The sequence below is a fragment of the Diabrotica virgifera genome, chromosome 8, assembly GCF_917563875.1.
Source record: "Diabrotica virgifera virgifera chromosome 8, PGI_DIABVI_V3a".
Taxonomy (NCBI): domain Eukaryota; kingdom Metazoa; phylum Arthropoda; class Insecta; order Coleoptera; family Chrysomelidae; genus Diabrotica; species Diabrotica virgifera.
In genome coordinates, this window is record NC_065450.1 from 203480233 (window position 1) to 203493766 (window position 13534).

General features: G+C 31.5%; 1 protein-coding gene across 1 annotated transcript in view; it reads left to right on the top strand.

The window, feature by feature from the left end:
* LOC114325651 (organic cation transporter protein) overlaps positions 1-13534 on the top strand; it is a 203870-nt gene that overhangs the window by 167816 nt on the left and 22520 nt on the right. Inside the window, exons 4-5 of the mRNA XM_050659632.1 lie at positions 3770-3962; positions 9979-10084. Of these exons, the coding sequence (XP_050515589.1) occupies positions 3770-3962; positions 9979-10084 (299 nt within the window). The remainder of the gene's footprint in view (positions 1-3769; positions 3963-9978; positions 10085-13534) is intronic.

Here is a 13534-nt window from a genome sequence, read left to right on the forward strand (position 1 = left end):
AAATGAAGAGCTTACCCCATAGCGTCTCTTATCTAATCTAACAAGATCGTGCACTATCCTAACATACACAGGCACACAAGCACTATGCTCTGCTTTTCACTATCACCTATCACTCAAACTAGTTCAAAAGGCTTTGTCCTCTTCAATCTTCTAGTTTGCCCAGTAGTATCGAGGAGCTGGATTTCCTCAATATTCTCGTACTTATGAAGTTGTTGCTCGTGACTTCCTGCCATCTTCTTGATGATTATATCCAGGTTCCATTCCTAGATTCTTATGGAGATCACATACACTATTTGTCACATACCAAGGAGCATCTACAATATTTCTCAGTATTTTGTTTTGGAATATTTGTATAATTTTTATATTACTTGGTCTAGTACACCCCCATAGTGGGCATCAATAAGTCCATACAGGTCTTAATATTTGTTTATAAAGTAATAACTTATTATGCATCGACAATATATAGTATGGTATAGTTAGACCCAAACCCAGACATCCAAAGTGAAAGCTATCCTCCAACACCAAATTGTTCTATATGGTCCACATAATGTTCAGAAAAAAGTCACACCATTTTGAGCGTCGGGTTTGGGGGGGGGGAGAGGGGGAGAAATCTGCAAATTCGTAGTTTTTTACGTTTTTCGTCAATATTTCTAAAACTAAGCGGTTTAGCATGAACAACCCTCTATACAAAATTGTTCTACATTAAATTTGAAATAAAAAAGGCCCGATGCATAACCCTTCTAAAATGAACGGTTCCAAAGTTACGGAGGTAGTATAGTATAATTGGTCCAAAAAAAGGCCTAACCCAGACATCCAAAGTAAAAGTTTTCCGTCAACACCAAATTGTTCTATATGGTCCACATATTGTTCAGTAAAAAGTTACACCATTTTGAGCGTCCGGTTTGGGGGTGAGATGGGGGAGAAGTTGGTAAATTAGTAGTTTTTTTACGTTTTTCGTCAATATTTCTAAAACTATGCTTTAGCGTAAGGAACGTCCTATAGAAAAATATTCTACATAAAATTTAAAATAAGAAATGTTCTATACATAATTGTTATAAAATCAACGGTTCCAGAGTTACGGAGGGTGAAAAGTGGAGGTTTTCGATACTTTTTATATCTACCGATTTCTCCCCCCTCTCCCCCCAAACCCGACGCTCAATATGTTGTGACTTTTTTCTGAACATTATGTGGACCATATAGAACAATTTAATGTTGGAGGATAACTTTCACTTTGGATGTCTGGGTTTTTGGTATAGTTATATCATAAATATTGCCCAAAAAATATAAAAAGTATCGAAAACCTCGACTTTTCACCCTCCTTAACTCTGGAACAGTTGATTTTATAACAATTATGTATAGAATATTTTTTGTTTTAAATTTCATGTAGAATATTTTTGTGTATAACATTGTTTACGCTAAAGCATAGTTTTAGAAATATTGACGAAAAACGTAAAAAAACTACTAATTTACCGGTTTCTCTCCCATCTCCCTCCCAAACCGGACGCTCAAAATGGTGTAACTTTTTACTGAACAATATGTGGACCATATAGAACATTTTGGTGTTGGAGGAAAACTTTTACTTTGGATGTTTGGGTTAGGCCTTTTTTGGACCAGTTATACTATACTACCTCCGTAACTTTGTAACCATTCATTTTAGAAAGATTATGCATAGGGCCTTTTTTATTTTAAATTTAATGTAGAACAATTTTGTATAGAGGGTTGTTCATGCTAAACCGCATAGTTTTAGAAATATTTGCGAAAAACTTCAAAAACTACGAATTTACCGATTTATCCCCTCTCTCCCCCCCAAACCCGACGCTCAAAATGGTGTGACTTTTTTCTGGACATTGTGTGGACCATATAGAACAATTTGGTGTTGAAAGATGGATGTCTGGGTTATGCCATCTTTTGGATCAACTATACTATACTAATAAACCAATGAACACAAAAACAAGAAAACAGAATTTAATCAACATAACATAAAAGATTTATGGGCAATGGAAGAAAGACGGAAAGAATGGAAGACCAAGAGAAAGGTGGTTAGCAATAACAACGAAGGCTACAACCGCCTTTAGAACAGGTGTATGTCGATCAAAATAAAAGGAACAAGAATAATTTCATAGTTGACTACATAAATACAGGGTGTCCCGGAAAATAGTGCGTTCCTTAAAGGTATAGGTAGAAGGCACCATGTAGAACAAAAAACTCTTATAACATTTTTTTCTAAATGCAACCGTTTGACCAAAAAATTAAAATGTATTTTGGTAGGCAAATTTAAATCTGACAACTATGTGCGGTACGCAAATTTAAGCATAGACAGTCCCATGCACAGTTTTTTGCTTATACGAATTGTTGTATAAACCTATATACTGTGGTCCAATGTAAATAAATAGATAGAAGATAGATAGTAAACAGATAGTTTTAAAGAATCCTGTTTAGTGTCAATGCCGAAAATGTTTTCGAATAGTGAGTGTATTACCTATTATGTTATTACCTATGGATGGTGTTTGTGAAAGGTTACTTGAAACATCTATTCGGTATAATAATTATTTTCAAGTAAGTACAACTTAGTTATTTCAGTTCACAAGTAAACAAATTACTGAGACATTATCTGGTGTATTTAAGTTCCACTGTAAACTATTAAAACTATGTAATTCAGTTAAAGCCCTCAGCAATACTCAGCATTCAACCCATTTAAACCTTACTAAATACATAATACTAGTTCAGTTAAAAGATGTGTTTTTATGTTAAAAGATGTGTAATTCGTTTAAAATTATGCAATAGGTATTTCAATACATTTCAAAAGAAAATAATTTTAGTAAACAAATAGTAAATACATAAGTATTACCTACTACAGTGGAACCTCGATAACTCGGATTAATCGGGACCGCGGCCGATCCGGGTTATCGAAAATCCGGGTTAGCCGGAGAGCATTGTAAAAATTAATAAAATACGGTATACTTATAGATAAAGTACGTCATAATTAAAACAACATGAAATATATATGCATATTACACATCTAACTTACCTATTATAGTTGTAGTATAGACAGTATAGATAGAGTATTGTTCATTTCTAGGTAAAAAAACTCAGTCAGTTTCGGTTGTGTCAATTTCGTCTGCCATGCGATGTTATGTTATTTAAGAACAGTGGCTCTTTCATTGTTTAAAGTTTAAAAGACCATTGTTCTAAAAATAATTTTTTAAAAGACAGTTGAAAATAAATAAAGGAATAAAAGGTGCCTGTTGTTTGCGATAGCCCGATAATGGATAATGAACGTTCTGCCGCCGTGTGCCATGAGTCATTTTTACATTATATTATGGTCAAAGCCAAGTTTTATCAATGAAACTTGATATTTTTAAGACATTCCAGAAGCGGCTACAGATAAAATGTTTTAACATAATACATACATTTTTATTGTTGAAATGTTTGTCTAATGAAAATCGGTCCGGGTTAGCCGGACTTCCGGGTTATCGGGGGCCGACTTATCGAGGTTCCACTGTACTGTTAATCACAATCACAAACGAGTTCTTATTATGTTATTATTCCGTAGTGCGTACGATGTTGCCAGTTTATTAAAATTTCCAAACATTAAAATACAGGTATATGGAAAACAATGTTAACTTTTTTTTGGAAACGGTTAACTTTAGAAAAAATGGTATAGGACTTTTTTGTTCCAAATTGTGTATTCTCTCCATACCTTAAAGGAACGCACTATTTTCCGGGACACCCTGTACATATATGCATGCATTCATTTATTGTATTTCAGTTTTGGAATATGTTGGACCAAAATGGAGGACCTTCGTAGCCAATATGTCTATAGCGATATTCTTCACTTTTGCTGCCTCTATATTGCCATGGATAGCCTATTACTTAGCCGACTGGAGATTGCTTTGCTATGCCACATCTGCGCCTTTGGTAATCGCTATATTCACCCCATGGTTGGTACCTGAATCCGCTAGGTAAGTAGCTATTGTTATAAATTTCGAGGTTTCTTAGTCATTATTTTCATCACTGTTTAAAAAAGGCTAAACAGTAAACAAATGCTTCAAGTCTGGAAAGAAAGAGATATTTAGCTGGATGTTTTGTTTGCCATAAGCATCCAATATTATATTCTGGTTACCAATACTTCGAAACTAAACAACAGAGGGGATATATTGATACAGTATTGCCAAGACAAAGATCTAGTCATAACGAATACTTTGTATAAGTAGACGGAGATTATGGAATTTGGTTTAAAGCTTTGGGAAGTTTTGGGTTTGAAAATAAATATCAACACAAAACTATGATCATAGGTAGAGCCTTTAGAATGACACAGTGATACAGATCTAGTTAGAACTACATAATATATCTTTGCCCAAATGCAAAATATATGTAGCTAGAGAAGAAATCGGGCAGGTCAGACAGTTCAAATACTTGGGTTTTCTGCTAAATGATAGTTGGGACTATTTTTTTTTTATTATTTATTATTTATACATATGACCTGGCCTCTAGTGACTAATCCAGGTCGTTTTTTCCTGATGGGATTACAGATATTTTTTTTTATATTTTTACATTTTTTACTCAACTATTAAATCTATTTTTACAATTAACAATTTGCCATAATCTATTAATTACGTTTAAAAAACAAATTTAAATAAACAATTTAAAATATTTTTGGTACTATCAACTCCCTTCTAAGTTATAAAGACAGTCCCTCTATTTTCAGAAGAGAGTTGGTAGTTTTTTTTTTTTTTTTTTTTTTTTTTTAATTTCATGAATTATGTATTGAATTATTATTTTTATTTATTTATTTTATATTGAATTATTATTATTATAATTGTAAATATCTATTTTTGAATTTATATTTTATTTTATTTATATTAATTTTATCTTACTCAACTTCATCAGGGTTGGATTATTGGTTGTCTTCTTCTATTATTATAGATTTCTTGTTGTTTTTTAGATATTATTTGTGTGAGATTGTTTAATATTTCAAAATATTCTTCATTTTGTAATATATCACTTATTTCAATTCTTTCTAATCTTCTTCTCATTTCTCTATGTTCTTCATTTTCTATAGTATTTTCACAATGTAACACTATATGTTCTGGTGTACCTAGTTCTCCACATTCACAATATGCATCATCTTTTAAGGTAAATCTTTCCAAATATGTTGGGTACGGTCCATGTCCTGTTAAAAAGTGTATTAAACCTTGTTGTGAATTAAAATAATTTGGAATGTTTTCTAATATTGGTATAAAATTGTATAAACGTCTAGATTTTGTTGAATTTTCCCATTCATTTTGTCTTTTTCTATTTATTATTTCTTTTAATTCTCTTTTATTTCTTATATCTAATCCTATTATTTGTATTATTTTTTCATATTTTTCTTTTTTTAGCCAATAATTACATGCTCTTTTTTGTGTTTCTAAATGCATTGGCATTACTCCAGTTAAAACTGAAAAAAAGTTGGGACTCTGAAACTGAAATAAAGAGCAAAGTAGAACCAGACAGAAATGTTTGTTTGAAAGTTCGTGAATTTCTGATTAATGTGGTACCTGCGCTGAATGCTTAGAGTATCATGGAAGGACAGAGTCAGAAATAAGGAAGTATTAAGAATACCTCCAGGATAGGGAACTTTTTGATTATGTAAAAAATAAGAATACTGTAATTTTGATTACGAGATTGACACATATTACGAGAAGAACAATACACTTCTCGGTAACTATTACTAGAAGAACAGATAGAGGATTAGAGAGGTCTAGGACGCAAAAAGATATTCACCAACTGAAGGAATCCACAGTTAAGTTACGAAATGCTTCGCAATGCTGTTAAAAATATAATAATTTAATCCTGACTATCTAACATCTCACCTGACAAGACAATATATGGAGCACGCCTACACAGAAATGCACGACACCTTAAGACGAAGAAAAAACAACTGGAAAACATCATTCAGAAATAGAGAAATCAGTCAACACAGTAAAAACGCAAATATCTACGGCACTACTGATTTGAGAAAAATTTCATCAAAATAGATTATTTTCCTTTCTTTTTTTATGTTTTTTTTTGTTTCTAAGTTTTTACCGTCGATACCTATACACGATCAACGATCGAGTATATTCGGTCAGCTTCTAGACTAGTGAGTCGTAGGTCATCGAACGTCAGGATGATGTTCGATGGTACACGAACACAGTGGAAGCGGTTTCCGGTTTCCGCTTACGGTCAATCCGCACGGACCCGCTTTTACACGTTTTCAGAATGAATGCACGTTTTTAAATAGAAGACGACATTTTGGTAGAAGGTGTAGACGCAACTGACAAATTTGAAAGATTTTTCTCGCTTTTACCCGTATTCACTGTGTTACCCGCGAATTTGAGCGATAACCGCTCAGATTCGCGCGGTTTGCCCGTAAGCGGAAACCGCTTACACTATGTTTTTACCCAAAGGCAAAAAGCTGACATAACAATATAATATATAGGGTGAGGCAGATAAAGGGCCTATTAGAAATACCTCGAGAACTAAAGTAAAGAAAATTATGAAAATTGGAATATAGGGGTTTTGAGGTGTGAACTATTTAATGAAAATATTTTGGTCTCTTTGCTACTTCCGGTTATACCGGAAGTTGATTGTAACTTCGTTTTTTTAAATGGGACACCCTATATATTTTTACGTTTTTGGATTCTCCTCGATTTCTTATTTCTTAAAATATAAGGTTTTGTAATATTATACAGGGTAGATTAAAAGATAATTACGTTTTTTTATTACTTTCGTAGCAAAATTCACACCCTGTAGAATTGTAGTAGTTTTACATCAAAATCCCTTTATATGTTCAAATGATTTTTAATATGGTCTACTATTGTTACCAATTATTAGTATAGCTAAATTTTGAATTTTAGTATACAGGGTGGGTCGAAACTCGGAATGTGTATTTTCTGAGTTTTCTTAAATGGAACACACTATATTTTAGTATTGTAATGAAATGGTATTTTATGGTACTTTTTAATTTCTTAAGCCTTCCCTATACCCACCTGCTTTAATTTGTGCTTAATTGTTAATCGCACTAACAATCTTAACTACGTAGATATTTTGATAGCTCAACCATTGTTGGCAATTTTAAGTATCAGTTTCGATTAGTATGTATTTATTTCCGAAAAATTATTTGTGATTGAATATTTTTACGGCCAACCTAATAAAATTTCAGGTATTTTGTGTTGCAATTAATGTTTGGTTTGAATCACCAATAACTCACAAATTGAAGCAGTTAGGTATAGGGATTGCTTAAGAAATTAAAAAGTATCCTAAAATAACATTTCATTACAATACTAAAATACGGGGTGTTCCATTTAAGAAAACTCAGAAAATACTCATTCTGAGTTTCGACCAACCCTGTATACAAAAAAGGAAAAATTTAACTATACCAGTAATTATTAACATAGTAGACTATATTAAATCATTTGAACATAAACAGAGTTTATTATGTCAAACTACTACAATTCTACAGGGTGTGAATTTTGCTACGAAATTAATAAAAAAACGTAATTATCTTTTAACCTACCCTGTATAATAATACAAAAACTAATATTTTAAGAAAGAACAAATCAAGGAGAATCCAAAAATGTAAAAATATACAGGGTGTCTCATTTAAAAAAACGAAGTTACAACCAACTTCCGGTATAACCGGAAGTAGCAAGAAAACCAAAATATTTTCATTAAATAGTTTACACCTCAAAACCCCTGTATTCCGATTTTCATAATTTTCTTACCTTGAGTTCTCGAGATATTTCTAATAGGCCCTTTATCTGCCTCACCCTGTATAGGGGAGTGCAATTAGAACGAAAACATGCATTGTTTCGGAATAATTCAAACAAGCTTATATTTTTCTAAAACTTTTTTTGTTAGTTTATATACATGTTAAAGTAAAAAGTTCTACTCGCAGATTTGGCCCCCAATTGTTTATTAATTGTTTAAACAATAACAATTGTTTTGTATTTTAAAAATATCGTTAAATTCATCATTGTACTTTGATCAAATATGTTTCTATTTTGTTTTTGATTATGCTGAATCCGAATATGGCATTGCAATTTGAAAATTCTTATACAGAAGCTCTTATACAGTGTGTCTGCGTAGCTAGAAACCAAATGGAAAACTTTTTTATTATCAATTTTACTAAAAAAAGTTATTTTTAATAAAATGCTCTGGATAGTCAAAAATCTAAAACTGAACCACCAGATATCAAATTTTATCAATTTTATACGAGTTATATAAAAAATATGAATTTCGTTAAAGAGCAAAGTACCTTTATATTCCAGAATATCAAAAAATTATATTATGAAAAGTTGTTTGAAATTAGAAATTATGTCTAAATATACAATTACATCATTCTAATCGAAAAAAAAAATTCAATTTTTTCTCAAATTACGGATACCTACTTATCATCCATCATTTTATTACAATTATTATGATAACTATTTTATTACCACTTTTACGAAAAAAAAGTTATTCTTCATAAAATGCTGTCCCTGGTATAAAATCTAAGATACAACCATCAGATATCAAGCTTTTTTAATTTTATACGAGGTATGTAAAAAAATATGAATTTTTCTTAAGAGTTAAGTGCCTTTATTATTCACAATATTTTAATTTAGAAGGATGTAATTGAAGACTAAAACAAATTTTTTAATTCCAAACAACTTTTCTCAATAACAATTTTCGATACTGTGAAATGTAAAGATACTTTACTCTTGAGTGAAATTCATATTTTTTATATACCTCGTATAACATTAATTAAATTTGATATTTGATGATTGTATCTTAGATTATATACGATGAAGAGTATTTTATAAAGAATATTTTTTTTTCGTGAAACTGATAATAAAAAAGTTATCAATAGGTTCCAAGTTACGCACACATACTGTATAAGAGCCAAAAAACAATTTTTTGCTGAACATTTGTTATTGTTGAAGCTTATTATTAAAAGTATTTTAGGTCAGTTTTACAGAAAAAAAGTTTTGATCACTTTGTATAAACATTTTTTAGCTGGTAATTTTCGGTTTTTGTATTACATTTTTGTTTTCTTAATTTTCTTAAAAAGAAATAGTTTTTTCATTTCTAAAGTAAAATAATTTGGTGCATTTTAAAGATTACATCCTAAGCTTTAAAAAAGCTCTTATAAAACTGTAATAGATCTGTTAAAACTTGAGTAATACCGTCTTAAATTAGTGGTAATTCTATAAAACTACGAAGATTTCAAAAATTACATTTTTTGAGACGTCATATAATTTGAATTAAATTTTTGAGATTTTTTTTGAATGAAACATCCTTTAGTAAGATGTTTGAAAGGTAAGTTGTGCAAAATTGAGAGTTTTATAAGAAAAATTGTATTAGTTACACATTTTTAAATCATTTTTAAACAAAATTCATGTAAGGCCCACTTTCCGCCCACACCATACTTATGCCCATACATTTTATTTCTTTCTATTATAACCATAAGATAGCTTAATTATTCTTCTTTCATGTTCAATTTGTAAAATTTCATTTGATCCATTAGTTAAAGAATTACATTAAAATAACTCAACCGTGCACTTCGCCGTACGTTAATTTACAATGCGCCCATGTTTGTGAGAAGGGAGACTTTAGCGTTATAAATAAAAAATTATAGAAGATACAGATTTAATTTTAGAAAATTCAAGTCAAGTCAAGTCAGTTTTTTTCTAAAATTTATATTTTCGGAGTTATTTAAAAAACATCTAATTTCGTAGTTCATTTATTTAATAAAAAATGAAGCACCCACTTCTCGAGTAGAACTTTTTGATATGTTGTTTATTAAACATTTCTTAATGAAATTACAAAAAGTTCTATCCTGTTTGATTTTTTCCGAAGTGAAAATCTATATGCACTCCCCTAATAATAGGCTTATTTTACAATCTTACAAATACTTCCATATTTTTTTATCGCAATTATTTTTTAATATATTTTTTAATGTTTTTTTATTAGATGGTTGGTATCGCAAGGGCAGACGAAAAAGGCCATAGACATACTGAAAAGATTCGAGAAAGTGAATAAAACTCATATTAGTGAGAAAATATATGAACAATTTCGTGTAAGTATGAAATAATTCTATCGTAAAACTAATCAGTTCTTAAATTTAGAACAGTGTCTCCCAAATTTTCTTAGTTGAAACTTTCTTTTGAGAAAAAAGTTAGTTGGCGACTCCCTTGTCTTGTCTAACACGTCGTGTAAGATTTGTTTAATAGAGAAAAATATTTTTACTTGCGTAATCTATGAGCCAGTTACATAATTTCTTTTTCTTACGTTTTTCTTCCGTATTTAATCAAGAAAAGGCGCTACCTTAGTGCCTAAAGTTTTCTGGAATGGACTCAACGGCGTATCAATCAACTGAAGATCAACTACGGATGTAGCGGATGAGGTTCTACCATAGCCCCGAAGAAGGAAGGATGATAAAGGGATGACCGATCTCTCAAGTACTGAAAGACAATCTACTAAGTAGATTGTCTTTTAGGACTGTTTTGTTAGCCCTCCAGGTAGGGTGTATAGATATTGGGCCTTCTTCTTCATCCTCAGCTTGTCGCTTTTCAGGTGTTTTCGCTGTTCATTACTCCTCTTCGCCACTCGTGTCTTTTTCACGTAAACCTTTCTCTCTTAAGTCCGCTGCCACACAGTCTTTCAATCTTCTCCTCGCATTTCCTCTACCTCTCTTTCCAGGCCGCGAATTTACAAACCCTATACTATTTCAGTCATGGGGGCGACTGAATTCGTGTAGGTTTTGTATGCAGAATATTAGTTACATATCCTGTGCTATTTCGGTTCAGAAATTAACTGTATCGGTGTAGGATTTGGAAGCGAAATTTTTTATTATTATTGAGCAAATGTCTATACTGTTTCAGTCATGTAAGTAAAACTAATCAAATATTTACTAAGTGGATTTATTATTATATCCTAAGATTTAGATATGTTTTGAAAATTAAAATTAATAATTTATATTTGGATAATATTAAAAATTAAAAACAAATGAATAATTACTAATGTACGAATATATACAGTATATCCCTGTAAGTTGGAAGCATATGGAAAACTTTTTTATTATTGATTTTACGAAAAAAATATATTCTTCATAAAAAGTTCTGCATGGTCTAAAACCGAAGATGCAATTATCTGATATCAAGTTTTTTCAATAGTATACGAGGGATGTCAAAAAATATGAATTTGTCTCAAGAATAAAGTACCTTTATATATTTCACAAGATTGAAAATTGTTATTACGAAAATTTGTTTGGACTTAACAATAATTTTCTAATATGCAACTACATTCTTCTAATTGAAAAAAAAATTGAAATTTTTTCTCTAAAGATACTTTACTCTTAACAGAAATTCATATTTTTTGACATTTCTCATATACCTACTAGTAATAAAACTTACTAGTAGTAATATCAGATGTAATAATGCAAAAGTAATATCAGATGATTGCATCTTCGGTTTTAGACCATGCAGAACTTTTTATGAAGAATATGTGTCTTTTTTTCATAAAATTAATAATAAAAAAGTTTTCCATATGGTTCCAACTTACAGGAACATACTGTATATATTCTTATATTAGTAATTATTCATTTGTTTTAATTTTTAATATTATCCAAATATGTATTATTCATTTTAATTTTCAAAACATATCTCAATTTTATGATATAATAATATCTCCACTTAGTAAATATTTGATTAGTTTTATTTACATGACTGAAACAGTATAGACAGTTGCTCAATAATAATCAAAAATTTCGCTTACATATCCTACACCGATACAGTTAATTTCTGGACCGAAATAGCATAGGATATGTAACTAATATTCTGCATACAAAACCTACTCGAATTCAGTCGCCCCCATGACTGAAATAGTATAGGGTTTGTAAATTCGCTTCCAGGCCTGGCCCCAGAGGTGGGGGAACTGGGCGGCTGCCCAGGGCGGGAAAATTTAGGGTCGACAAATATTAGAGAACAACCAATTTTTGAAAATGGAAAAATAATAAATTCGTTTTTTAATATTATAAAAAATCAATATTATGAACAAGAGCAGCAAAAATGCAACTGTAAAAACGAAAATTAAATAAGTGAAACAATAACAATTGCAAGCTTCATTCGACGGGAAATAGACAACACCGCCTTCTTCTTCATCGCGTAAGAATAGTGGGATCAGAATAGTGAGAGGCGATTCTGATAAAAATTTTCATCACAATGGTCATTTTTTAAAGCTTGTTGAGCTCTTTAGAAAAGTTGATTCTGTTTTACAAAAGCAAATTAGGAGAACAGTGAATGGTAGTAACAAGCAGCATCATCATCATCATCATCATCATGGTGCTACAGCCCTTAGAGGGCCTCGACCTTCTCAAGCGTTCTACGCCATTCTGTTCTGTCCCTTGCCTGCACTTTCCAGTTGCCGACTCCGATCTTCTCGGCATCTTGTGTTACCCCGTCCATCCACCTCAACTTTGGTCTACCCCATCTTCTCATTTCACGGGTTGAATCCTTTTTATCATGTTCGATTCAGGGGCTCGGGCTACATGACCTACCCACTGCAGGCGATTTCGCTTAATTATAGTGATAATATCTTTTCCACCAAACGTTTGCTTGTAGATATTCTGCAGTTCAAAGTTATATCAACGCCTCCATATTCCGTTCTCACAAACCGCTCCGAATATCTTGCGTAGTACCTTTCTTTCAAAAATTGATAGAGCGGATTCATCTGTTTTAGTTAGCGTCCATGCCTCTGAACCATATGTGAGAACGGGGACTATCAATGTTCTATACAGCCTTATACGAGTTTTTTGAGACAGACGTTTGTTAGATAAGTACTTTGATAGACCATGATAACACCTTGTCTAGTGCCCCTTTCTTTCTTGGCATTGGAAATTCTTTGTCGTAACTTAGCTTTTACCATGAAATGGTCTGAGTCAATATTTGCGCCTCTGTAACTTCTCAAGTCCATTAGGTTTGTAAAGTGCCTTCTGTCAATTATAACATGGTCAATTTGATTTGTGGTATTTCCATTTGGTGATATCCAAGTTGCTTTATGGATATTTTTATGATTAAAACATGTACTTAAAACAAGCAGCATCACTACTTGAAAAAACGTATTCAAAACGAAATTATTCAGCTCCTCCATGACCCACTCCTCCTAGAATCCACTGGCTTGGGACTTACAGAAGTGTTTTTGCAAAAACTGAATAAAGTGAGAATTCCTTTGGAAAATATGAGAGGACAAGGCTATGATAATGGCGCAAACATAAAAGGGAATAACTTGGGAGTTCAAAACAGAATTTTGAAAATGAATCCTAGAGCATTTTTTGCCCCATGTTCTAGCCATTTACTCAACTTAGTCGTGAACGATGCTGCTGAAGCCTCACAGTTTGCAGTTTCTTTCTTTTCCTTAGTGACAAAAATTTACAACTTTTTCTTAGCGTCTATTCATCGTTGGGCTACACTGAAAAATCATATTTCTAGCATTGAAACCCTTGTCCGAAACTAGATGGGAAAGTAGAATT